This window comes from Pteronotus mesoamericanus, unplaced genomic scaffold (genome assembly GCF_021234165.1).
Source record: "Pteronotus mesoamericanus isolate MK-2021 breed Mesoamerican mustached bat unplaced genomic scaffold, CSHL_Meso_final scaffold_476, whole genome shotgun sequence".
Taxonomy (NCBI): Eukaryota; Metazoa; Chordata; class Mammalia; order Chiroptera; family Mormoopidae; genus Pteronotus; species Pteronotus mesoamericanus.
In genome coordinates this window covers 677380-704490 of record NW_026555318.1, presented here as the reverse complement: position 1 = coordinate 704490, position 27111 = coordinate 677380, and the positions used below count along the sequence as shown (strand labels likewise).

At 50.4% G+C, this 27111-nt stretch overlaps 1 protein-coding gene across 5 annotated transcripts in view; it reads right to left on the bottom strand.

Moving 5' to 3' along the window:
- Positions 1 to 202: 202 nt before the first annotated feature.
- The window catches only part of LOC129086955 (signal transducer and activator of transcription 5B), a 58641-nt gene continuing 31732 nt past the window's right edge, over positions 203 to 27111 (bottom strand). For 3 of the 5 annotated variants that reach the window (XM_054593704.1, XM_054593700.1, XM_054593702.1), the window contains exons 2-19: positions 26273 to 26409; positions 22889 to 23045; positions 21696 to 21785; positions 19498 to 19672; positions 15797 to 15927; positions 15424 to 15575; positions 14743 to 14898; positions 14157 to 14336; positions 13676 to 13763; positions 13475 to 13597; positions 12794 to 12886; positions 10160 to 10366; positions 8725 to 8819; positions 8481 to 8611; positions 7200 to 7370; positions 3801 to 3852; positions 3379 to 3483; positions 203 to 2748 (exon numbers count right to left, since the gene is read on the bottom strand). In XM_054593704.1, coding sequence (XP_054449679.1) covers positions 2622 to 2748; positions 3379 to 3483; positions 3801 to 3852; positions 7200 to 7370; positions 8481 to 8611; positions 8725 to 8819; positions 10160 to 10366; positions 12794 to 12886; positions 13475 to 13597; positions 13676 to 13763; positions 14157 to 14336; positions 14743 to 14898; positions 15424 to 15575; positions 15797 to 15927; positions 19498 to 19672; positions 21696 to 21785; positions 22889 to 23045; positions 26273 to 26400 — 2361 coding nt within the window. In that variant the 5' untranslated portion in view covers positions 26401 to 26409 and the 3' untranslated portion in view covers positions 203 to 2621. Of the gene's footprint in view, positions 2749 to 3378; positions 3484 to 3800; positions 3853 to 7199; positions 7371 to 8480; positions 8612 to 8724; positions 8820 to 10159; positions 10367 to 12793; positions 12887 to 13474; positions 13598 to 13675; positions 13764 to 14156; positions 14337 to 14742; positions 14899 to 15423; positions 15576 to 15796; positions 15928 to 19497; positions 19673 to 21695; positions 21786 to 22888; positions 23046 to 26272; positions 26413 to 27111 lie in introns of all 5 variants that reach the window. The other 2 variants (XM_054593701.1, XM_054593703.1) reach the window with 1 other exon arrangement.

The window sequence follows — 27111 nt, the reverse complement described above, 5'->3', positions numbered from 1 at the left end:
AAAACATCCTATGAGCAGGAAGGTGAGAAATGCCCCCACCTTCCATCAAAGCTGGCGACTTGCTCTCTGAGGAGCCATCTCCAACTAGTTCCCTTTCAGACTCACACTGATGATTTCCAACTTTTCCTGATCAAACCACCCTCCCTTGCCACCTGTTGGAAAGAAAAAAAAAAAAATTAAGACAGGACTCAGTGTTGTCCCTTCAGAGGAAACCTTTATTGTAACATAAAATACACTATTTGTGATTTCCCCAAGTAAAACTGTACACAATACTTTTTTGGTGGCTATATACTAATCTGCCTCAACTCTAAAATATGTATCTGCAATAATTTCACAAAGTTTTAAAAAGAAAAATTATAAAAAGTATACTTCCATTTTAAGTTATATTAACTCTGTCTCCCCCCACCCCCTAAAAAACCCTGCACACAGCGCGCACGGAGTCAGAGCGCTCTGGTGACGCGCGTGCGCGTGTCCGGGAGCGTGGGGAGGCGGAGGCAGTCAGGGCTTCCCGTGACCTCTTCTGGTTTGCAGGGACAGGGAGAAGAGGGAAAGTACAATGCAGAGAGCGAGCACACCTTTCAGTCAAAAATCTCTCCCATCGATAGGCACAGCCTCAGGAAAACTGAGGACAAATCAGCAACTGTACAAGCACGGGAACCCCACACGCAGCACCTGTCCCCCGAACCCTACTGCCAACTGTCAAGCGAGAGCTCTACCCCCAGCGTCCCTAGGGCTGGGACCACTACCGATCTGAAAGTGCATCGACCCGTGGCCCCGCCCCCTGCGGGACAGGCAGCGCGTCACTCAGAGGCAGGCGCTGCCCCTCGAGCCTGGGTCTGAGCCCAGTCAGGCTTCCTTGCCGCCTTTGCCCAGCGCTCCTGTCCTCACAGGCGGACTTTCCATCTAACGCTGAGGGTCCGCCAGGGGCTTAGCAGCATCCTACATCAACGCCGGTGTCCACGGCGGGGCCGGCCTGCTCCTCAGAGGCAGAGAAAGTCTACTGCCTGGCATAGAAAAATAAATCAGTGTATGAAACCAAGCCAGGGCAAACAGCAGCTTTTAAAAAGTTATCTTCCAATAAATAATTTACTACAGAGGAATATTCTTCTTTAACATCAAAACACTGATAAGTTCAGAAGTTATTTTTGTAAAAAAAATATGTTTATTTACTCACATGTATAAAAATAAGGTTTTTAGGGCCATTCTCTCCTGGACGTGGCCATGTCCTTCTTTTGGAGAGGGCGGCCTGGGTGACCTTGTAGGCCTAACCCGAAAGCTGTACCTGTCCCCCCTCTTCCCACCTGCCTGCCATAGCCCATTCCTTCCTTCTGGTATAAACTACTCAAGAAACTATGGACAAAAATTATGCTGAGGCTTTTTGTTTTCTTTTTGCAGCTTACCAAACCTCTAGCAAACCTGCTGACTCCTCCTCCCCAAATTAGCAATGCCTGACACCCAGCACCCTGCGCCAGGTGGGCAACGACACCTGCCGGTCACAACGGCCCTGGGTTCAGACCTCACTCCTGCCGCCCACTCCCCGAGACACCGTGTGTGAACAGCAGAGGGAAATGAGATGACCTGGGGATGAGCGGCACAGGACCTGGCACAGGGAGAAGGATTTCTGATGTCAAATTAGGGCGGGAAGGGGAAAACGAGAAGTCTCAATTTAGAAACAAAAACGCCGTTCAACATTTGCAAAAAGCTGTTATCAATACGCCTTCCAGCGCAGAGGAAGGATGGGCAGACTGGACAGAGGCTTCCCTGGGTGACAAGGGAACATTCTCGGTGCCTGCAAGTCAGGGCTGGGCGTTCCACCCTGGCCGCAACACAAAGGACATCGACACTGTAAGCTTCGGTTATGTGACCCTCTCTTCCCTCTAGTTCATCGCATACGTGTGCACACAGAGGAACTGAGCGAGAAGGAGGGAGGGAGACAGCCTGGGAGGGAAGGAGGGACGGAGAGAACATTAAGATGGGTTAAGTGTTATTTAAAAAGCCACTACCCATCCGAAGACCCCTGATTCTCCTTGCCCCAACGGTCCTCCTAGGCCGCCCCCTTTCTCATCCCTACCCAGGAAAACGGGGTAAGGGGGAAGGGGAGGGAGGACTGACTTCCCTCATCGAAAGGCAGTTTCTACATTTCAGAAGAAAAGCAGAGACAATCATAGTTATATAACAATTGCTTGGCAGACACAGTGACAAAGACTCACCAGAGAGGAGCTGCTTTCCCCTCCCTTTGTCCTCTTACTTGAACAGCCACATGTCAAAGCTCGGCCACCCTCAAGACACATGGCCGAGTTCCAGGGTTCATGGAACTACTGCCTTGTCGTGCAAGGTCAAAACTGCCACAGCCTCTGCCTGTGGCCCCACCGCTGCAGCTGAGCTCCGGACGGCAAGGGGGAGGAACGCCACACCGTACAAACGCGCGCACACACACGAATACACACAGACACACGCCCTGCACCGGTGCCACCATGCACAGAAACACTAAAGTCACAACTAGTAATAACACTTCACATTATGAGTATTGTTTCCAAAGAGAAGTGATTCATGGAATTGAAACATCCACAAGAAGCAACTCCTCCGGCAAGGATGAAGACGCCGAGGGCGAAGACGCAAGGTCACGACTGCGCGTGAGGGATCCACTGAGTGTCCATGGGTCGTCCCAAGAGTTCCTCCACACGGCGTGCCACGTCCATTGTGTCGTCCAGGTCGAAGTCCCCATCGGTGTCAAGGACAGGGTCAGGGCTTGGGAGGGAAAGGAAAGCGATGAAGGGGAAGGGAAAGGTTGTGAGGCCAATGACGAGGAGCAGAGACCAGCCCACGCCCCATGCCCCGCCGGGCGGCAGCCCGAGCCTGCTGCACCCTCGGCCTGGGCTTCCCGGGGAAAGGACCCCTTCTCATCTCAACACCTGGCAGTAGATCCTTCGCCAGCTGGACAGAGAGGCTCAGGCTAAAATACCCACCCTCCGCTAACCACTAGGCTGCACACCTGAAACTAATACAAAATAATATCGAATGTAAACTGTCATTGAAAAAAAAATTCTTTAAATACCACGCCCATCCTCTCCCCTCCCCTACAGCTGCCCCACACATTGGCTGTGCAGATACATCTAAACCCTGTACGGTCCTTATACAGAGAAAGAAAAATCTCCATTTCGGGAGCAGATATTTGCCCAACCCCACTCTAAACTATCAACATCTTCTGGTCAAATCTCTCCCTCCCACATGGGCACATGCCACGGCCCCACCTGGGTTGGGTGGTCTCAGACCTACAGGGGCTCTGGACTCCTTGGCCCACCAGCCCCGCTGCGGTCCAGCCTGAGGCCGAGTGCCCAGTCCCCCCAGCCCATGAAGCCCCGCAGGAACGCAACCTACTTCTGCGGGTACATGTTATAATGAGCCTGGGGGCACACGGCGGGGGAGGGAGCCTGGTCCATGTAGGTGGCGCTGCCCCCCGCAGAGTCTGCAGACGTCACAAACCTGGAGGAGGAAGCAGAGCAGAGCCTCAGCCGCCTCGGGGCAGCGGCCGACTTGGGGGGGTGCTCAGGGGGCGTCCTTATGTCTTTTTCAGGCACGAAGGACCACGTGCCCCCCGGGCCTGGGGCTCCGGCTGCAGGAGTGGGGCCCTGGCTACTGGCCCGGTGGTGACCAAGCCCAGTCCCGTCCCCAGGGCTGAGACGGGTTTTCAGGGGAGGGAATGCTGGGCCCTCGAATGGGAGGGGGTGGCGGTGGCGGGTGAGGACAGCGAGGGGAGAAGGGAGGCAGCGGGAGGCGGGAGCTGGACCCCGGACACTTACTCAGGGACCACTTGCTTGATCTGTGGCTTCACGTATCCGTCCACCGCTTTAGCTGCCGAGGGGGGAACAGTGATAAGAACCACAGTTTGCAGATGAAATAAAGATGAAATCTCCCTTATGAATCACATCTTTTCTTAGCATGAACACAACCACCTAATTTTATCATCTTAGGAACTGATAGAAGCACTTAACATTTCAATCTGTTAGGACACCCTGGCACAGAAAAGTCTCAATACTAAAACTGAAAGTGAAGATATTCCAACTGCCTTGGATGTGCTTACGAATTCTTCAAACCACAGAAGATACATACTTCAATACAAATCGAAGCCAAGCATTAACTGCATACTAACTGTGAAAAGAAAAAATATCTTTAAATAAAGCTTCAAGTCACAGATGCAGCAAGGGGGGCAGGACCTGCCCTGTGTCCTACGGGACAAGATGGGGAACAACAGGAGGAGATCAGAAGAGGACAAAGCCTCAGTCATATAAGGACGAATGCTTTCAGGCTTAGGACGTCCCAAAACAGAAATGGGAAGAACTTGGTCTTGGGAAGAACTGGTTCCTTATCACTAGAGGTTTTCAAGAGGAAGGTGTACAAACAACTGTCAGGGATTACCCAGAAAAATCTAAGTATTTGAGAGGAGTTAACTGGACGTGGTGATCCCAGAAGTCACTCTGAGTATCTACTCTCAGGAAAGGGACTGCCACTCAGGTGCCCGCAAGCTCCTTCGTGCCCCCACGGTTTCTGCATTTGGGAGTCGTCTGATGGCCCCTCACTCCAGTCAGTGTGGCTTACGCCTTGCGGCTGGTTAAAAAGAATGCTGGCGTGTGTCTCTTCCGCTCACCACAGCATCCCCCTGGGGGGGACCTGAGAGTGACCCGGTCAGCCACAGCTACAACTGCCTGAAAGGCTGACTGTGGAGATCTAGGTAAGTAGGTGGTAGGAATGTGACAGTCTGAAGCCAGCGAACGAAGTCTTGTTTCCCGGGAATGAGAATATGGGAATAAGTAAAATCCTGACTCTATTAGGCTTAGGAAGACCACGTGAAGGTTAACAGGGTGGAACAGCCCAAGAGAGTGAAGTGCTACATGGTTCACAGACTGCTTGGTACCCTAACCTGCTTCTCTCAGGCTTCAAATGTCAGGGGCTACTTTTTCATAATGTTGCATGTCTTTGTGCTTCACAGGCTACAGAGAATTTTATAGATTGGCCGAAAAGATAAAAACCAAAGAAATGCTGTAAGAAATAGGATTTAAAAGTCTAGATTAGCTGTGCTAACAAAAAGAAGCAGTGATAGATTTAATCCAAAATATCATATAAACCTAAAAATATTTTGACTTACGGTTCCATCTAGAAACACAGCCGTCCCACTGGGGTGGGAAGGCACAATCCACAGGGGAAAGGCGGACAGATGGGACCACGGAGCCCAACTGCAAGCCTTCATACGTTAAAGCTTCAGCAAAATAAAACTTACATATTAAAAGAACAACAACACGCTGAGAAAAATATTTGCTATATATAATAAAGGGTTTATTTACTACAGAAAACTATTTACACATCATTAAGAAAAAAGGAAACTCCAAAAGATAAACAAGGAACATGAACATACTTCACGGGAAAATACACATAAGTCCAATAATGTAGAGGTTAAAAAATACAGGAATGGTGCTAGACTCCCTGAGCTCATATCCTGGTTCAGCCTCTTCCTAGCTGTGTGACCTTTGGCAAATTAATTAATTCTCTGTACCTCAGCTCCACATATGGAAAAGGGGGGCAGCAATAGTACCTACTTCACAGACCTGTTTCGAGGAGTAAATGAGGCACGACATAAAAATATACTCAGAAAAGGACCTGGCACATAGTAAGTATTCAACAGATGTCAGCTGCTATTATAATTCTATTTGTTATTATCATTATATGAAAAGGTGTTTTGGCCTTACCTAGAATCAAAGAAATGAAAATAAGAACTGAGATATCATTTTATGCTGATGAGACTGCCAAACACGAAGCGGATGAACAGAATCTACTGGCAGGAGGAGGGAGAAGCGACGCCAGCAGCCCTCGGGGGAGGGGTGACAGTGGACCCCACCTTCTGGAGGGGAGTTCTGCCGAGGTGTGTCTGAACGCTTAAAAGGTGTGTACCCCTTGACACAAATTGTATTTTAGGAATTTATCCTAAAGAAATTGAACAAGATGCACATACCAGGTTATCTCAATATTAATCATAACAGATAACTGTGAATAACTTAAATTTAAGTACTTTAAATAACCAACACGGGCTATGTCATGTGGAATTGCCATACAATGGAATTCTGTGCAGTCATTAGAATGATGTTGTAAGATTATATTTACTGACTTGTAACTCTGCCTACGATATATTTTTCAGTAAGGGGAAAAAAAACCGGACCGCAACAGCTGCTGTCCGGCACGGCCCGGCATGACCCGGCCCCTCCCTCCGCCCTGCCCGCCCTGCTCTGGCCGCCCGGGCCCTCCCGAGGACTGTCACGCCCGCCGCCCTCATGTCCACCTCAGAGCTCCTGCACTTGTTCTCTAGGCCTAGCATGTTCTCTCTCTAGACCTTTAGATCGAGCTTCCTCACTTCATTCGGGCCTATTCTGACGCCGCCTCCTCAGGGAAGCCCTCCCTGACCCCTCGAGAAGCCCTGCAGCGGGAAGGCGGTCGGCCTGTCCGGGAGCCCTGGGCGGGGCCGGGAGGCCAGAGCTGGACGAGCAGGGCCACAGGCGGCGGAGGATGAGGCCGGGCGGCGGTGAGCGCTCCCCGCCCCCACTCCCTCCTGTCACGTCTCTGTCCCTTTAACCCTGCCTATTTGTCGTCACGGCATCCATCACTACATAAATATATTTATTTCTTCACTTGTTTATTGCCTTCCTTCTGCTGTTAGATTTTAACTTCCACACGGGAGGCACTTCGTAAGCATCCGGTGACTGACTGACTGAATGAAGAGTAAGTATCTACATAGACTGGAAAAATAGTCACTAAATTACTTACAATGTTTAATCTCTACTTGAGAGATGTTGGGTGATACATATTTTTCTATACTTTTTGGAAATTTTACAGTAAATTCATAATACTTTTATGTTCGGAAAACAAAACCATCTCTGTTTTGAAAAACAAAATTTTAGCTTCCTAATTTTGTGTGACCTAAGCTTGTGTGAAAAGCAATTTGTTCCCTTCAATTTGATATCTGGAGTGAGTGGCAGATGTGTTTCCTGTGCGACCGAAGAACACAGCCCGGGACCTACACCTGCCCTGGGGAAAGCTCAAACAGCAGTAACTACGTGCTAACTGTGGATTCTCATGCAAGACAGACAGACAGACACAAAACTAAAACATAACCAAAACACAACAAAACCAAATCAGAATGCGAACATTGTTACCAGTGGCAGGCTCGCATGGAACTGGTGTGTAATATTTGGAGTACACTTCATCTTTCGGCCGATCAGGGAACACGTAGATGAGGTAATTCAGGTCCCCCAGGCGGTCGGCCAGGGACCGGATGGAGAAGTCTCTGGTGGTGAAAGGCATCAGATTCCAAAACATTCTTTCCTCTAGATCAATAAATAGAACAGTTACATTCTAAACATGATTTCTGAACAGGACATCTTAATACCCAAATATATACTACAAATTAAAGAGCTCCATTAAAATTGTACCAATAAAAATCTCCCTTTTAACATGACCACAGGTTATAGATCAAGTAGCTGTTTTTAAAAGCCATGGGTAGACAGCTGGGAATGCATACACCGCTTCCCTAGAGACCCAATGGTCTCCCTTAGGTAGTGTCAAGTTCAAATGGTGTTCTGTCTCTTTCTAGAAGAAACTTCTTCTTGACTCCCTGGTTCACTATACAGAAGTATGCGAGAGAGCCCTGGCTGGTGTGGCTCAGTGGGTCGCGTGCAGGCCTGTGAACTAAGGTGTCGCTGGTTCGGTTCCCAGTCCCTGAGCATGTCTGGGTTGTGAGCCGGTCCCCGGTTGGGGATGCATGAGAGGCAACCACACATTGATGTTTCTCTCCATCTCTCTCCCTCCCTTCCCCTCTCTCTAAAAATAAATAAGTAAAATCTTTAAAAAAAAAGTATGTGAGAGCGAGAAAGCACGTCCACAGGCAGAGGACACATGAGCACTACTGAATGCTATTAAATCTTTCAGCCACACAAACAAAACAAAACTCGAAAGCTACTCTTACCTTATTGTGAGGGTCAGAGGAAAGAACTAACATTCTTGGATGAAAATGGCCAATGACAATATCCTTGTGTTAGTATAAATAATTAAAATAGCATATTATTTCTATGTTAATGACTCCAATTTATCAAAGTAGTTCTTCACTGCAATAAGCTTAAGGTTGAGCAATAAGAAGGTGAACATTTCAAAAAGGAAACTGCTGAGATTTGGGACAGGACACCATGTTACATGTTATGACATCAGGGCTGTACATTTGTGTTTCTCAAAATTAGTACTTGTACTTCCTATACTAAGATTTTACACAGGCTCCCATATTATCTGTGGCTTTGTCATGGTTATACCTTTGTGTTGCATAATTAGCACTGGCCTCCACGAGTAACAAGTACTCAATAAATTGAATGTTAAAGCAATTCTGCAACAAAAGCCGTGAACTGGAGCCATCTTGGCTGCACTCTTGAAAAAGGAGGAGCACTCACGAGAATCAAACTTCCAAGCAATGGTGATGCCGCCAATTTCAGAGTCACTGAATCTCAGCAGGAAGGTCCCATCGGGCTTGTTAATGAGTAGGTCGTGGGCCTGTTGCTTATTCACAAAACCCAAAATAGCCCTGGATCACAAAGGTCAAAAAAGCAGAAGCAGAGTGTGATTTTTTTTTTTTTTTAAACACTGGAAAGACGACCCTCTAACTCTACTGCTGTCTTAAGAAATTATGATTCTTACCCATCATTCCAGTGAGGCTTGAGATGTTTTTTTAACACTTCCATCACACCATCAAACCACTGCCAGAAAGTGTAATTCCGTCCTGGTAAGTTCTCCTGGTTGGAGATACAACAATGAACATGAGAAGGCAAAAGCGGCACTCGGATTATTACTTGTATACACTTTTAACTGAAAAAATCCAAGAGAAAACAAACATCTACACTGTCAGAATCATACAAATATAAAAACCTGCATGAGTTTTCCCAAATGAATGGTCCTGCAACCAAAAAACAGACAGAGGAGAAGGAAGCAGAGGAAAACAGTACAGAGCAATTACCAACACCCATGGACCGTGGCTACAAGCACCTTCCATCGGGGCCGACTGGTCCCTTGCTGTCTTGGACGTGGGGTCTGTGACCAGCAGAGGCAGCATCACCCAAGAGCTTCTGAGATATGCAAAATTTCAGGCCTGATCTCAGATCTACTTAATCAGGGCCTGCATCTTAACAAGATGCCCAGGGGGATTGTAAATTTGAACTGGATTAGATCACCCTGGTAGGCCACAGAGATTGCTCCATCACACACACAGCAGTTACCAACAGTTATCAGAAAAATGCAGCTATCTGATTCTAGTGGAATTTCTGCATCCCCTATCAAACTCCTCTGACTGCCACCAAACACACTGGCCAACTGGTTAATACACAACCATTTAAAAGGGTTAGACTCAGAGACTATGAGATCTCTGAATTATGGCTGTAAAACACTGGTGGCGGCGGGGGGATGGTGTAAGAAGAGAAACGAAAGTTAAATTTAAAACCAAAGATGGCTCAGTGGATTGAGTGCTGGCCTGTGAACCAAAGGGTCGCCAGTTCGATTCCCAGTCAGGACACATGCCTGGGTTGTGGGCCAGGTCCCCAGTAGGGGGCGCATGAGAGGCAACCACACATTGATGTTTCTCTTCCTCCTTCCCTTCCCCTCCCTCTAAAAATAATTAAATAAAATCTTTCAAATAAAATAAAACCAAAGGTGTGACAGGTGACATCTGAATTAGCAGATGCTGGAGAAAAAGTTTCCTTTACCAGCATCCCATTAGATGGCCTGAGGGTCCCATGGAAGCCTAACATTGCATCACATATCAGGGAACATATCAGAGTCAACGGGACAGAGCCATGACGTTCTGATCAACGCCAAAGCTTTACTTCTTGTGAGTTACGTTACCATTTGCTTTGTTTGTTCTGTTTCCTTTCTAAAATGCACTAGCTGCACATAAAGCTTAGATTTACTTAAATATTCAAGGATGTAATGTTCTAAATAAAAATATGTGGTTGTCTCTCTATTCAGCAGTTTCCCATTACTTTGGGCACATTTTATGGGAGACAGAAAGCACAGGAGCCAGGGAGGGGCGACTCCCGAAGGCATCTGGTTGGGAGGGAGTGGTCCCATGGCGGTCCCTCACCCTGTTGAACTGGGACCAGGACACGGACATGCTGTTGTAGTCCTCGAGGTGGTTGCTGCTGCTGTTGAACAGTTTCTGCGCCAGGAACACGAGGTTCTCCTTGGTGAGGCCCCGGTTGCTCTGCACTTCGGCCTTGAATTTCATGTTGAGCGCCTCACACAGCTGCGGCCACAGCACTTTGTCAGGCACAGCAAATGGCACCCTGCCCTGGAGGGAGGGAAGCCAGAACCTTATGAGAAAACAGTTGCATGATTTATTCCTCAACCTGCCAAAAACAACAACAAAAACCCATTGACGGCTGGAGGTAGTTACAAACGTTTGCCTTACTGAGCCTGAGGATAAATTCAAACTTTCCTGGGGTGTATGTACAGTTCCGGGAAACTGAGAAGGTTCGTTTTACCTTCTTCGCACACAGTGTAGAGTGTGACATCATGCTATCCACAGTGTTCTGTAAACGAGCTGATGAATGTACAGTCCAAGCCTATGTTCTCACAGCCACAAAAAGCAAAACACGACCAAGGTCTGCCTCTTGTATTGTAAACTCAGCAGGAACAGAAACCTACCACACTGGTTCTCTAGGTACAGAGAGAGAGTGAGTGTGCACACGAGTGCACGTGTTCATGCATGCATGCGCACAGGTGCAACCCTTGCCTCTGACACCTGCCAAGAGAGACTTCGGGCTCAAGGTGAAACAAGTTAAGAAGAGTAGCTGTGAGCACAACGACTTTATTAGAAACAGGTCAGACTATGTATTTTTAATGAACTGCTTTTCATCCCATTCAGCCATAGTATTTCATTTTAATTATTATAAAAACTATTTTTGAAGAAAAACCTTTGGAATAGGCATCTCCTTCACATGATACAAAAATGTAGAAGGACAGAAGGTGTGCCCTGACGAGTGTGGCCCGGGAGGCCGGGCGCCGTTCCGCGCGGGGAGAGGCCTCCGGTTCCGTTCCCGGTCAGGGCCTGTGCCTGGGTGGCGGGTTCAGTCCCCAGTCGCAGCGCATGCAAGAGGCAACCAGTGGATGTTTCTCGCTTACATCAACGTTTCTCTCCCTCTCCTTCTCCCTCCCTTCCCCTCTCTCTAAAAATAAGTAAAATGTTTAAAAAACGTTTTAAAAAATAAAAGCACAGGTTATACAGGGAGGTGACTTTCCCATTCCGGTCCCCTAGCAACCCAGTTCCTTTCCCCAAAGGTGTGTAATCTAGTGTCTTGTTTATACTTCCATAGATATTCTACGAAGGCCAGCAAATGCATCTAATTTTTCCCTTTATATTTAACCAGACCCCCACAGATGGATCTATGTGTCAGCCTTTAATCTTTAGCTAAACCGTGTTGCAATGCAGTTATATCATGACATATATAAAAATGTATCTACAAATTCCCACAAGTATGTATTTATTTTAAAACAGAGTAAGATGCATACTAGTTATTAATGTACTGAAAGTGTTAAAAATGCTTATATTTATTTAGACAAGATACTTTAGTAACGACAAGTTGCAGGAGATGCCAAAGTTGCCGAGGAGAGAGATCTGTGGACAGGCTGGGAAGGAAGTGGGAGATGTGGCAACCCTATCCAGGAGGCTTATCAGGACATGCTGTAGGTAGATAGTTTTTAAAAGGAGTCTCAAACTAAGGGTTTGTGGCATAAGCATAGTAGAATTTCTGATAAAAATCTCACCTCTGCAGCAAAAATATTCTCTACAGAAAACTGTTGAGAATGTGAGACTGTTCACATTGGAGAACATACTTCCATGTCCCAAGTAACAACTATAGCCCCTCAATCACGCTTTCAAGGACTAATCCCTACTGGAAATGCACAACACGCGGGGCTGTGCTGCCGCAACGTTTGGAAAAGGCCCATCGGGCAAGCCCACCAGGGGTATTCAGATAGCGTTTGTGTCCCTAAATCCTGAAAATCTAATTTTTACCCTGAGACTGAGCATTTCATTCTTCACGAGAGACTGGGGATGAATCACAGAATATAAAACTGGGAAAAGACATTAAATGTCACCCTGATTTATTGGGAGGAAGACGATAGGAAGCAACTTCTAAGCTGAAGGAAACCTCCTGAGAGGTCTAGCCTTGAGAACAGCAGTCCCCAACCTTTTTGGCACCAGAGGCGGGTTTCGTGGAAGACAGTCTTTCCACAGACCAGGGTGGGGAGCAGGTGGTCATTAGAGCAGGGTTTACAGATGGGGAGAAGAGAAGTTGGGGACCCCCGCCAAGGAAACTGGGAGTCCCAATTCCTACTTACGGTCTCACCCAGGGATTCAAAACAGTATTTACTGAGTACTGAGTATGTGACAGGCACTTTGTATGTTCTCTAATTTGATCTTCCTAACAACCGCGGAGCATTATCACCCCCACATGGCAGACACTTGGCCGACACTGAAGCTCAAAGAGGTGGAGTGCATTTCCTGAAGCCCCCACGGTGGCGAGGAGGGAGCCGGAGTTGAGATGCTGGCCTGCCTTCAGGCCCATCCTCCCTTCATTTTCTACATATGCTCCATTTTGTCTTCCACTGAGAGAAACGGCATTTTTTCTAGGCTGTTTTGGGGGATAACACTTGAAAGAGACTCATGCCACCAGCATCAAGATCTTGCGCCCACAGGCCCAAGGAATCTACTCACAGGCTCTGCAAAAGCATTGTCCCACAGCACGGTGGCCGTTGCGTTGTTGTCCTGGCTGCCGTGGACGATCACCACCACCGGGAGGGACAGGGTCTGCAAAGACATGGAGCAAGGGCTGAGCACCCACAAGCGGCATGTTCTTCCCCGTCTCTTTTTGTTTTGATCCCAGCATGTTCATTCTTTCCTCAAGTTTCAATAAATGTCACCCTTGGACACAGAATGTGCATGGCTCCAGGAATAATACGACTTTTCTACACTGGCACAATCTTAGACATTTGGGATATAAGAAGAGAGGTTTTATTAGCTATTTCTGAAGGATGGAGTAAGTTCTCTAAGTAACATGGAGAACAAGAGAGAGAAAAGAGAGTATGGAGACACTTCCAGGAAGAAACAAATAAACAAGTGACAAATGTCTAAAACTTCCTGCAACTGTTACTCAGATTCATCGCGAGGGATGTTTCTCCTCATTCATTTTTCTACCTATACTTCCAGCTATTTCAGTTCATTATTGTTTGTTCACTAACAGAATCTAAAAGACACAGTTCTAAGGCTGAGGTCTCCTCACTTTCTGTTCTCAATAACCAAAGAGGGTACTATGTGATCAAAACAATTCTGTGATATACAGTCCTCACACGCTCGTTCACACACACGCTCGTTCACGCATACTGCTGTGGGCTTTACCTTCACTTGAAAAACCAGCTCATTTCCACCAACACTGAATTGTGATTCAAACAGGATTGTAAATTTTTCTTCTGTCACTGACTCTGCTCCACGGCGATCAGACCTCTTAATTCGTTTCAGGGACTGCAAAGGAGAACATTAAGGTGACAAAGCCCTCAGACAACTGGGGGCAATTGGTCCTTCCTCTTCCTCCATCCTCACCATGTTTCTGAAGTGGGCGCTGAGCGTGCCGGTGGCCTGGTGATACTCCATCACGCAGCAGTTGTTCAAGATCTCTCCACTGTAATCACTGCAAATCACAGAGAGATGCATCTCTAAACCCACACGGGGTCTCAGCCCACGTGGGCAGAAATATGCTTGGGGTAGCAGGAAATTCAGAAGGCATTTAAAGACTTATGTCATTTGGAGGAAATATTAGCTCTATAAAGCATACAAAAAATAAATATACATAAAATACACAAAAAGTTCCTTGAACATATTCCTACAAAGTAAAACATAATCACACGATCTTCACTAACTTCACGGTAGATACGTCTTCTATTCTTTCTCTAAGAGCCAGAAGAGGCCAGAAGGGCTAACAGGATTCCCACACAAGGCTGCTGAGCCAGAAGCTTCCTAAGAGGATCAGGTCTACCTACTGCGAGGACTCGAGGAAAGGGGCAGGCATGAGGGACAGGCGTACTTGCGGGTGTTCTCGTTCTTCAGCAGCGACTTGGCCTGCTGCTCGCTGATGATGGTGGCCTTCACCTGGGGGGGGTTCATGTGCACGTTCAGCTTCCCACCCACCAGCAGCCGCACCGTGGCTGCAAACTTGGTCTGGGTCTTCAGGACCTGAGGGGGCTGCTTCTCAATGATGAATGTGCTGCAGGGACACAAGAGATGCCGCCTCAGGGGACAGGGCTCAGGTCCCCCCATGAGGGGCGGATGCCCTGCACAGGGCTCCGCAGGCAACGGGACGGCACGTGGCAGAGACCTGTCCCCAGGGAGGCCGCTGAGAGTCGGGGGGATGGCGACACGGGAGGCAGGGAAATGAACCGGGCGGCGGGCACGGGCTGCAGGACCCAAGGGCAGCGCGGGTGGCGCTCGCAGGAGAAGCCGGGAAAGGGCAACACCACGCACGCACAGCAGCGGGGACAGAGGAGACGGGGCCGGGGGTGGGTGAGGCGGACAGAGACACGGACTCAGGCAACAGCCGCCCCCTGCAAAGCACCCCTGCCTCCCCATGCCCGCCACAGGCGGGCTGGGCGTGGCCGAGGGGCAGCAGTCACCTGGTCACCAGGGCTGAGATGATGTCTGTGATGGTGGCGTTGACCTCGGCCAGCATCTCCTCCGCGGGGCCGGGGATGGGCAGCTGCTGGCAGAGGTGCTCGGCTCTGCGGATCTGCTGCCGGTTCTGCCAGATGATCTCGGCTAACTTCTCACACCTGCCCACGGCCCGAGGCCAAAGGGAAGGACAACGGCTTCACCGGGTCCGAAGACAGAGCTGGAAAAGCTTCCAGCCCGGGGCCAGCCCCCTGAGGTCCAGCTGCACCCGCACCCACCTGCACCCAGGGAGTCAGGATGCCTAGACTCCCCTCCCGCCCACTGAGCGGAGCAAAGCCGCCCTGCCTTCTGGAAACACAGGGAGACACGCAGGACACGGACCCAACGAGCCCGAGCATCACTGTGCACCCCCGGCCCTGCTCCACTCCCCAAAACAGTGACTCCCGCCCCAGGGGGGGGCCCTGACTAGGGGCACCACGGTCTGTGTCAGGAGCCAAAACCACTGGCGAAATAAGACCTGTCACAGGACGGAGCAAGCCGCCCACACAGGAAACACAGGTGCAGAATAAGCGGCTAGAGGCTCCATCGGAGCCCCCGCCCACCGCTCCCTCCCTGCGCCTGCCCGCGTCCCCCCACCCCGCCCCCCGCGCCCCGTCGCCCTTCGCCCCCGCCTCCGCGCCCAGTACCAGGACTGCAGCACGTCCAGGCTGCCCTCAGGGGGCCCTCCGTTCCCCGCCAGCTGCTGCCGCCGCTTCCACTGGATCAGCTCGTCATCCAGAATGATGGTCTGCTGCTTCCGCAGCAGCTGCAGCGTCTTCTGGTGCTTCTCGGCCAGCTCCTGGGAGAGGGCACAGCAGGCCCTTCTGGGCTCCCGCGGGACCACCCCGCAGGGACGCACGCGGCAGCGGGGCCCCCTCCCCCCACCTGCTCTGCCTCTCAGGCCCCCATAGGCTGCCTGCTCCCCTGGGTCTCTTCCTGGCTCTACCCCTCTCTCAGGTCCCCCGACGGCTCAGGACGTGCACCCGGTGCCTGGAGGAGGAGGACGAGGACCCCACTCACCCCGCGGTACTGCTGCAGCGTCTGGGCTTCTCGCTGCAGCCAGGCCTCCAGGGACACCTGCTTCTGCTGCAGGGCCGTCTCCCGGCTCAGGCGCTCCGGGGGGCTCAGCTGGGCCAGCTGGGCAAACTGAGCTAGAGGAGGGGACGGCACGGCCTTGACCACCACCTCCCAGCTGCCAGCACGCGAGGCCCTCGCGCTGACACGTCTGACCACTGGCGGTCCAGGGCTCTGGCAGCCAAGGGCCCCAGAGGCGAGCCGGCTCCACTCCCTGGCCCCCCAACTCTGAGCTCCCCTCAGACACTGGGGAGACGGAAGCTTGGGTGCCAGCCAGGGGGCTCCCACTACCCGGGTCCGCTCAGCTCCCTGTCCAGCCTTCCTCACGCCACACTGCGGTCCGGCTCGGAGCCACACTGCCCGGATTGAAGTCGGCTGGGTGGCCGGGTGGACTCGGGAAAATCACTCCTCCCTCCTGTGCCTCGGTCTCCCTTGCGCGAAACGGGAGAATCCTGTTCCCGGGCTCAGGGGTGGCCATGGGGATTACAAAGTGATGATGCAGGAGAGGCTCAAGGGGCGGCCGGGCCCGGGGGAGCCCTTGGTAGAGTCAGCCCCTGTGGACCAACGGGCTCAGGACAGGGTGCCAGGGTGACGGACACAAGCAGCTCCCAGCCCCAACCTCACCCGCGAAGCCACACCCGCTGCACAGCTTTGCCTTGTCAAGTTCCTGGCAGGCCTCTGGGGGCCACGTCTCGCTGACCTAGGCCTGCCCCCCACCCCCTGTCGCACATGCTCCGACAGGCCGAAGCTACTCCGCACAACCAGGAGGAGCCAGGGCCAGAGGAGGATTCAGAAACGCAGATCCAGTCTCCAGGTGCAGGGGCCTCAGCAGGGGAAGCCTCGTCCAGCGGGGACACAGCGGAGCGGCCTGATGGCCACCTGAGGAATCCTGCCACCCCCAGGGAGGTGGTCGTGTCCCCCGCACCTGTGTGCAGCCTTCCTGTGCAAGTGACCCAGTGAGCTTTCTCCTGGCAAGTTGCAGAACTTTCTGGGAAGGACGCCAGGGTATGTGGGGCAACCGTCTGCTCCGCTGGAGGCAGCTGGGCCTCCCCTGCACAAACAGATCGATGGTCTGCGTTTCTGATGGGGGAGGCGGTAACTGGCACTGAGTGGACATTGCACGATGGGCACAAACCCAAACCAGAACCCAAACTCGAACCCATGCAGACGAAAGGGAAAACCCAAGAACAGGATCGTAAGGACCGTCCACCGGTCCAAGCCCTTGGAGGAACTGAGCCTGAGTCCCCGTTCCCTAAGACGGGGCCAGTCTGGACTCATCCCACCGACATTTACTCGGCGCCCGCGTGGCCCGGCATGTGCTGGCCTCCGGGGACAGACAACGCGGACGGGGCGGGGGGCGGGGGAGCGCAGGGGCCACATGGACAGGGAATCCTAAAAAAATTACATATAAAAACCCGAAAGAGAGCTGAGATGGAACAAAACTGGAAGTAAACACTAAACAAGAGACCTCAATACCACTATATTAATACTGCATTAAATGTTAATGGACTGAGTGGCTTGATTAGCAGCAAAGATTGTCGGAATAAATAAAAAAGAAGACAACTATATGCTGTCTACATTTTAAATGAAAAAAGCCCGATAAAGATATGCTGAGCGAATGTAGAACAAGACGACTAGGGGAGTTATATGAATATCTGAGAAAGTAGACTTCCAGACAAAGAGTCTTACCTGAGGTCAAGAAAGATATTTCATAATTATTAAAGTATCAGTCAATCAGAAACACAATGATCATAAATGTATATGAATCTCTTAACAATGCTTTGAAATACGTACAGGAAATATTTATGGAAATAACTGGAAAAGCACACATTTCCACACAATTATAGGAGATTTGGATGCCTCGCTTTCAGCACCTCATGGAACCAAAGATATTGGCCAAAAAAAATTTAAAAAACACAGTGACCAGCGGTTCTCTACGTGTGGACCAGGGATGCCTGGAGGGGCCCAGCAGCCTTACAGGAGGCTCACAAAGCCAAACTGTTTTCAAAAGTGCGAAGACTTTGCCTTTGCCTCTTTTAATCTCTCATCACTATACACTGGGATTTTCTAGGGGCTGCGAGCTATGTGATACTACAACAATTGACAGCAAGACCTGGCTGGCTCCCAGTCGCCCTAACATTGAAGAGGTTTGCAGAAACAGAAAGCGATGCCACAGTCCCCACTAACCTTGGGTTTGGAAAGTAGAGATGTTAGTTTTTTGTTTTTACTTTTTTTGGTAAAATGTCATGATGTTAACATAAGAAATATATAAATGTTTATAGTATGTTTGATATCATAGAAGTAGAGTATATATGATTATGGTTATATTAGATAAATCATGCATAATATAGAATATTCGATAGATATCTAAAACATATTTAGGTATATTAACCCTGTATTTCAAATATATTTAAAAATAAATATTATTGTTCCATTTCTTAACACTATTGGATTTATTATTGCTGCGTTTTACTGAAACGTTGTAGAAAATACATTCTTTTCAAGTCCACCAGATACATTCACCAAGACTGAACACTTGTTGGGCCATAAAACAAGTCTCGGTAACTTTAAAAGAACTGAGATCACAGGGAACATGTTTTCTGACAACAGAATTCAATGATGGAATGAAATGAAATCAATAATGATAGGACAGCCCGAAAAAACAAATTTTGGAAAGTAACGATATACTTCTAAATGCCTGGGTCAAAGTACCAGAAGAGAAATCAGAAAGTACTTCAAGCTGAATGATAATGAATACACCGCATATGCAAATCCGCGAGAGACAGCTAAAACACTGCTTAGCCAGAAATTTATGGCTCTGAATACATATATTAGACAAGGAGAAAGGTCTAAAATCAGTGAGCTAAGATTCCACGTGAAGAAGCAAGAAAAGAGGAGCAGAGGAACCTCATCGTCCAAGCTCCCTGGGCTGGGCCGGCACAGCCCCGATTCCACTCGGAGTTGGGGAAAGACGGGCCCTGTTTCAGGACCCCTCACACGGCGCCCGGGGCGCGCGCCCCTGAGCCCATCGTCCTTTCCCCACGCCCCTTTCATGGCCGCCACTCTCAAACTTCAGCCCTGGGAGGCAGGAGGAGCGCCCCTGCCACCTGCTCCCCCCAGCTCCGTCTCCTGGGACGGAGCCAGAACGAGGCCTCCCGCGGCGCCACCTCTCCCCAGCCGGGCTGCCCCTCGGGACGCCCTCCCGGAATGCTCCCTCTCGGGGGACGCTCTGCCCTCGGTCAGTCATTCACTCACTCACTCACTCACTCCTTGACATAGTCCCTTGAACACCCACAACTAGGGAGAGAATATTAGTTAGCAAAGTACAGGGATTTCACGACACCTCTCTGCAACTTACAAGCAACCCAGGCCGAGTGACCTGTTCCCTTTGAGCCTCAGTGGGACCATCTGCACTAGGGACGATGCAACCGCCTGCGTCCCGAACTGTTGTAAAGGTTGAATGGAGTCACGCCTGCCAAGGGGCGGCCGCAGCAGCGGGCCGGCTCCTGGAGCCACTCCTCCTCCCGGGCTTCTGGGGAGACTCCCCAGACACCGACAGGCCCAGCCCCGGCCCTGCGGGAGCGCACGGGGGGGGGTCCGCACGCCCGTCCTCGCCCCGCGCCCCGCCCACGCTGCAGCAGCCTCACCCTGGATCCTCAGGCTCTCTTGGTACTGGATGATGAAAAACTCCTGCGCCTGCTGCAGCTTCTTCAGTTCGTTCTCCGTGTCCTGCGTGACCAGCCGCAGCTCCTCAAACGTCTGGTTGATCTGGAGGTGCTTCTGGGACACGGCGTCGACCAGCGTCCCAGCAGGAGAGGTGCCCTGAGACAGAGGAGAAGTGCAGGCAGCGGTGAGCGGGGCCTGAGGACGGGAGAGCCTTGGCCCTTGGGGAGCGCCAACACGACAGGCCCCAAGCTCCAAATCTAGAGCAAGAAGGGAGGGCAACTCGAGTCGAAGGGCGTCATCGTCACAGCTGGGGTGGAGGCGGCACAGGAGGAGGAGGAACGTGGGAGCTGGCAGGCTGCGGCGTCCTCATAAAGCACAGCAGAAACTTCTGCGGCCGCTCTGGCCTCCACCAGAGCGTCCCAGACACGGTCCATCTGAACGCTCCTGGGAGAGACTAGAACTCAGCACATCCCACGAGTTCCTCCTCCTCCTCCTGGAATCATCGTCATCACACCTGAGACGGGCCCCCATCCGCGCTCGTCCCCTGATCCAATGCCAGGGGCAAGGCCGGGCGCACACATGTCGTCTCTGCCCTCTCTCGAGCCCTACCTGGGACTGAGGCAGGAGGGAATAAGGTGAGCCTCTCAGCCGGGGTGTCCCGAAGACCCCGAGGTGATGTCGCCAGGGACAGGGGATGCATTGGCAAGGGCTTTGGCCCAGACATTTAAGTGGCCTGGCCTGGTCTTTTTCGCAACCAAGTCTTCGGGGCCTTTGCAATGAACCGTTCTCAGGAGAAATTCCAAGCTGCCTCCCTCAGCCACCGCCAAGTCCCCAAGGCCTAGAACACCAGGGGCCGGGAGAAGGAACGCTTCCCGCCCCCACCCTCTGACCGTGACAACACCTGCACCCCACGCACGCATTTCTTCAGTGGGGCCAAATCCATTGCCACGTTCACAGGTAGCTCTGTGGCCATCGCAGGTCGAGGGACACAAGGGTGGTCCTGGAAGACCCCCTGTGACCTGGCTTCCCCCGCTGGCCTCCCCCTCCCTCCCCACCGGCAGGACGCCCCGCTGGCTTTCTTCTTTCGTGCTGCACCGATGCTCGGTGCTCGCAAGTCCTCCCCGACTTGTGTCGCCGAGAGGGCTCCGGCCCTCTGCCCTCCAGTCACTGCGGCTGCTTTAGACTAAAGACGCCCCCCCGCCCCCCGCTGCTTTCCCCACTGTGCGCCAGACCTCCCGTCCCTCCGGCCGCCCCCGCCCCGCCAGCCTGCGCAGCCTGAGTGGGCGCTTGTCCCACGCACGCCCCCGAGCGCCCAGCTCACCGCTGGAGAACCTGTCATCGCCTGAGTGGCTGACAGGCGCGCACCAGGACTGCGTGTCCCTCAGCCTGCGTAGCCCGGGGACAGACACGCCCCAGGGCCTCTAGAAACGTGTCCTGAATGAACTGCACCGCTCCCGACATCAGCAGGCCCAGCTGCCAAGGAATAACTAACAGGACCCGGGCGCTGCGCACGGGCCGCTGGTCTCTACCCGTGGGATGTCCTTTATGAAGTTCCCTTTGCTTTACTGCAGATCCTGCAGGGTGTGCGCCACGCTCCGCGCCTCTGGGATTCCAGAGCCTGGGGCGCGAGCCCCCCTTCCGCCCCCCTGGGCCTCTCCGCCCTCAGCCCGCCCGCGTTCGCGCCTCTGACACGGGCCGCCCCAGACGCTGCCTCCCATCCACTGCTTCTCATCGAGTCGCACCGACCCGACTCAGTGAACGACAAACATTTCCCCTGGCGGCTTGTAAAGCCTTCCCCGGCGTGGTCTGCGTTTCCAGGTGCGTGTGAGTGGGGGCTGTGTGTTTAGGCTCCCTCTGCTGTCTCACCGATCGATCGATCGCGTGTCTCTCCCTGGCCCACACGACCGTCCTGCAGGGCAGGGGCTAGGGCGGCCCCTACTTCCCACCGCGGAGACACAGGCTCGAGACGTTCTGGCGCTCGCTCACGTTACACGGCCGGCAAGCGGTCGAGCCAGGGACGGAAGCCGGGGGTCTCTACACCTGCAGCGAACACTGCGCCTCACGCGGGCTCCTGCCTCTCGTTTCTGCGGTGCTTTCTCACGCCAGTGTTTATAAACCACAGTTGCGCCTGGAGAGAAGGGACTTCCCAACCCCTCTCCCTGCCCCGTGGGACACTCACGTTGTTGGCTTCGCGGACCAGCCTCTGTTCGTTGTAGAGAATGTGCCGGATGCAGCGGACCAGATCCATGGGGCAGCGGTCATACGTGTTCTGAAAGAACCCGAGAGCAGCGGCCAGTGGCCACCCTCGGCGCCCACCGTGCCCGCCGCGGGGCCACGCCCACACCTTCCTCTCCCCCCGGCCCCGCCTCGCTTTCCCCCGAAGCCTCGGCCACTCTCAGGCCAGACGCCTCTCTCGCGCCCTGACTCGATTTCCCCTCCCACATCTTCACTGGCTTTGCAGTGCCTTAGAAAACCACAGTTTACAAAGCACTTCCAATAGACCACCTCCTGTGACACAGAAACCCTGTGCCATCCCCGCAGAAATGACTATCCCCGTTTCAAAGGTGAGAAAACTGGCGCTCAGAGAGCGCGAGTACTTGTCCAGAGACGAGCCAGTGCGTGAGCAGATGACTCAAGACTCAGCGCCTGACGCCCAGGTCACGGTGCTTTCCTCAGGGCTCCCGCTCTGGGTGCCTAGGCCGCCTCCCTCTCCACCCCAGGTTTCTCCCGCCTCCTCCCTCTCCTGGGGCGGGCTCTTCGTTCTCCTGGCACCTGCTGCTTGTACCGAAGAATGGTGCCCTGAGAGACACTCGTGGCTCTAGTAAGTGCTTCACGAGGGTCACCGCACACACCCCTTTCCTGCTTCCACACAAACCTCCTCTCTCCCCGACACCCCCCACCCTCCACTCCCTGGGAAGCAGCAGCTACATCTTACATCTAAACCCAGCTCAAGGCTTCGCCTCCAGGTCAACTCTGTCCCCTCCTGCCCCACTCCAAGAGCTCGCCCACCTTTGAAAGAGCCCCAACGCGCACGTCTGGCTGCCTCATCCCCCCAGTTCTAGAACCTGGCGGCCTTCCGAGACTCCGTCTGCCTCCATCCCTTCTGCCGGGCCCGGCCGGGAGCCCGTTTCAGGCACCCCCTTGCCTCGGGAACAAGCCCGTGCCACCCCTTGCTTTGTAACGGGCCGAAGGAATCCAAGGGGTCTGACGGAGAGAGAGGGGGCGGGGGAAATCGAAGCGCCGAAAAGTTGCCGAGAAGCTCGGGGTCACGCGGTGAGTCAGTGGCCAGGCCAGGAAAAACCCCGGGCTTCTGGTGCTGGAAAGAGAAGGCGGCCGCTGCTTCCCTGCAGACGGCCCAGCCTTCGCACCCACCTGGAGCTGCGTGGCATAGTGCCCCAGCTTGATCTTCAGCAGGAACCCGTCTTCCCCCACCTGGTGCTCGGCCTTCTTCTGCAGCTCCTGCACCAGGCCCTCCAGGAGCTGGGTGGCCTTAATGTTCTCCTGTGGATTATCAATATCTATTGAGTCCCTAGGGGAAAAAAATTACATACATATGTATACATACATGCACATGAGCCTATATAAATGCATCCTCAACACATCACTCCTGTTACTTTGCTGAAGTGATTTCTATAGAACACTCACTGCAAATATTAGGAGATTTCCATTCAAACTGACTAATTGCCTACGTCAACCCATTCCTAATACACTAGCTATCTCAGTGCACTGTATAGTAGCTTGTTTTCTTTTTTACAATGCTCTGTCCTTTCTCCTTCCTCCTACGACTTGCTCTGGTGCTTATGCTATCTGCTGGGAAAGAAGGGAAAGGGAAAGTGGTTTGTGGACACTGAAGGAAATAAGGACTCTGATAATTTCCTATTTTTAGTTCCCCCTTCAAGGGTGTCAGGGGCACAAGCTTAAAAACGTTCTACATTTTTTTCCCCACCCTCGACAATGTTTCTAATTCACATAAAGCATTTCTTAAGACAGGTGAAACAACATTTATTGTTATTTCTAAGAAGCCTGTTTTAGAATATTCTCAGAAGTATTTACCTAAGATGAAGATTTGGGACCTGCGGGCAACAGAGAAGCCATTCTATGGACTTTGTGTTAATTCAGAGCCATGTAACTGGTGACAGGGTTTGGATGGTCAGTCCTTCCTTCCTTCCTTGCTCCGTCCCTCCCGCTCTCCCCTATTCTCAACCCCCTTCACTGACTCTTTGTGTTTTTTAAAACAACTTAGGCAACAATTATCTATTTGGTGGCACTAAATTAGTCAGAACAGCTCTTAGACTGAAATAACATTCAATTACTGCAGCGCAGGTCTGAAGCCAACAAGAGAGCTGGTGGTGGCTAAGAAGTGTTATCATCTCACCCTGGCGGGTGGCTCAGTTAGTTAGAGCGCCAGCCCATACGCCAATAGGTTGTGGGTTCAATCCCCAGTCAGGGTACATGCTTAGGTTACAAGTTCGATTCCCAGTTGGGGCGTGTATGGGAGGCAATGATCAATGTCTCTCTCTCACATCAATGTTTCTCTTTCTCCCCCCACCCCCGCCTAAAAATCAATAAACATACCCTTGGATTAAAAAAAGGTGCTGGTATCTCTAACCCCATGGAGAAGTTAGCAACTAATTTCAAACTGAGACACAAACAGGTGTACCTGAACACTGATAATGGACTTCCCCAAATAACATGCTCAAATCTGCACTTGGAGAAGGCAGTAGAGAAAGCCAAATTCTAAATGTGTACACTCTATGGACTAAATAAAATATATGTTAAATATAAGCCTGGAAGAAATGCCTGACAGCCCTGCATGGCCCAGTTCCGACTGGCAATAACGCTGCTGGTCTGAGGAAGCCATTCTTGAGAAGATCCAGTCTCAGAGCAAAACTCATGGAAACCAAGTACTGGTTCTTGCACTTAATTCTCAGCCAAAAATAAATAAATACGTTTTTCTTAGCAGAAACATAAAGAACTGAAGAATTTTATTGAAATCTTTATATTTTTGCCCTGACTGGTGTTGCTCAGTTAGTTGGGCATTGTCCTGCAAAGCAAAATGTCGCCGTTCAATTCTCAGTCAGGGCGTGTGTCTGGTTGCAGGTTTGGTCCCTGGTCAGGCACTAGCGAGAGGCAATTGATTGATGTTTCTCTCTCACACATTGATGTTTCTCTCCTTCTCTCTGTCCCTCCCATCTCCTCTAAGATAAACAAAACCTTTAAAATCTTTATAATCTTAAGAAAACCAAAACTAAGGAAAATTCTAGGCTTTGGGGGGTGATCACTTCGTAAATTAAATAAATGTCTAATTACTACGTTGTACAGCTGAAACTAATACAACATCGTATGTCACTGTAATTAAAAAATTTTTTTTAAATGAAATAAAATTCAGATTTCCCTTCAGAGCAACACAAGTCTTTTAACATTTGTTCAGTGAGAAAACATGGGCCCTGACCGGAGTGGCTCGGTTGGCTGGGCAACGTCCTGCAAAGTGAAAGGTCGCTGGTTTGGAGAGGCAACTGATTGATGTTTCTCTCTCCCATCAATGTTTCTCTCCCTCTCTTTCTCCCTTCCTTCCCCTCTTTCTAAAAATAAATAAATAAAATCTTTTTAAAAATAAAATAAAAGAAGACAACATGGGACATCTACTAAGTGAAATTTTAAATCAACAGAAACCTTCTATTAATGTGTTTCTGAACTCTCCAAATTGTTAAAACAGAAAAGGAAATGGAAAAGCACGAAGCAAGGTGCCACTGACACGCTCACAGTTAGCTCTCTTTTTTCTTACTTAATTACATGACGCTGAGATTTTTTTTTTTTTTAATTGCTGAGAAAATTGCCTTCCTGGTGCTCTCTAGTTTCTGGAGAGAAATCTGCTCCTAACACACAAGTGCAGTTATTCCAAGACAACGTTACTGCCGGTACACAGCCCTCTTCAGACAGCAGCATGGCGGCTGCCCCCGCCCCCAGGTTCGGTTAGAGAGGACACTCTGCCACCACGGCGGGGGCCTGAAGTACAGGATGGATATGTCAGGTCAGACTGACAGCCTGGCAGCCAATCCACGCGCCCCAGGCCCTGAGCAGAGCAGTGGGCAGCCTGCTACCTGGGGTGCAATAATGTCCGTTAAAACGCTTTGTTATCAGCTTACTGCACTGTACTGACTCTAAGAGTTTTAAAACAATTTCTCCCCGAATACATAAAGGTAATTTGGAAAATAAGAAAAATAAACATGCTAGTTAAATCTGCCACCAAGATATTACTGTTAATATTTTGGTGTATCGCCTTTTAGTCCTTAATGTATATATATAAATTACACATGAACTTAAAAACACTAATGTCTCCATTGTTAGATTTGTTAAGAATACATTAAATTATGTGACTAGACATACCTGATCTCTCCACTCAGCACTAAATTCTATGTGGACAAAGGTTTTAATTTTTTCCATAGGAACTCTACTACCTATGACTCTGCCAGGCACCTATAGGCGCTCAAAACACATTTATTAATTGTTTTTTATTAGCTGCAATGTGCAAATGTTTTTAGCCAAAACCTGCTATTAAAGGGAAGATAGCCTATTTTAAAAATCCCAAAAGTCATTCCATCTGCCTAAAATCCCAGATGAGGCTAAATACCTTTTTGTGGGTCACGGTTTTTTTTTTTTAATGTATAAGTTTTAGAGTTTCCATCATGTTCTCTCTCCAAACTTCAATATGCTTGTGCTTCACAACATATGATGGAGAAAACTTTGCTCACTTACCAAGCTTGGCTTTCGATCCACTGGGATAAGTAATGGCGCACCTCGATGGGGAAATGCTGGCCGTACAGGGCTTGCATCTGATGGAGGGCATCTCCCTGCAGCTGCTGGGCCTGGATCCACACCGCCATGTTTATGATCTGCTAAACAAACAATCAACGGTTTGGGTGGGTTTTTTTTTTTTCCTTCCCCTTTTGAATCTACCAGAGCAAATATTCATGCAGTTATAAAAGCTAAAGAAAAATGCTTTTTCATCCCTTTTTGGTAGACTGAAGATCAGGGTTCTTGAACTGAATTTTGGCTTTAAAATGTTTTATAAATGTAGATTTTCGGTGTGGCCATGGAAAGCTACGTAACTGAATCTACAAAGCTCTGACTATAAAATGCACCCAAGTCCTACAAGCGAAGAAAGCACAGGCCTAGCATTAGGGGGAGAACTGCCTAGAGCTGTGATATCACAGACATTTTCTTTACTTTTGTTCCAAACTTGAAGCAACTGTAAGCAGCATTTGAACAGTAATGATACATAATTAGCACGGGGAATTTTAAAAATTTACTTGTTTAAGATTTGGTATTTTGACTTAAGAAATATAATAAACAGACTGCCATTTTGGAAAAGACCCAGTAAAAGTAAAAATATCTAAAGCATGAATTGAACCTTATGTATTATCACTAGTTCCCTAAACAACAATGCTTTGCACAAAAAAAGGGCACAGACTGATCTGGAAAAATACCCCAAGGTCCACCTTTTGAGTTATTGCTAAGGAATTTATGAAGTAATGTTCTGTTAAATTATAGGCTTTAAAAATCTGACATAAAAACAATACATTCCAGCTAAGAGT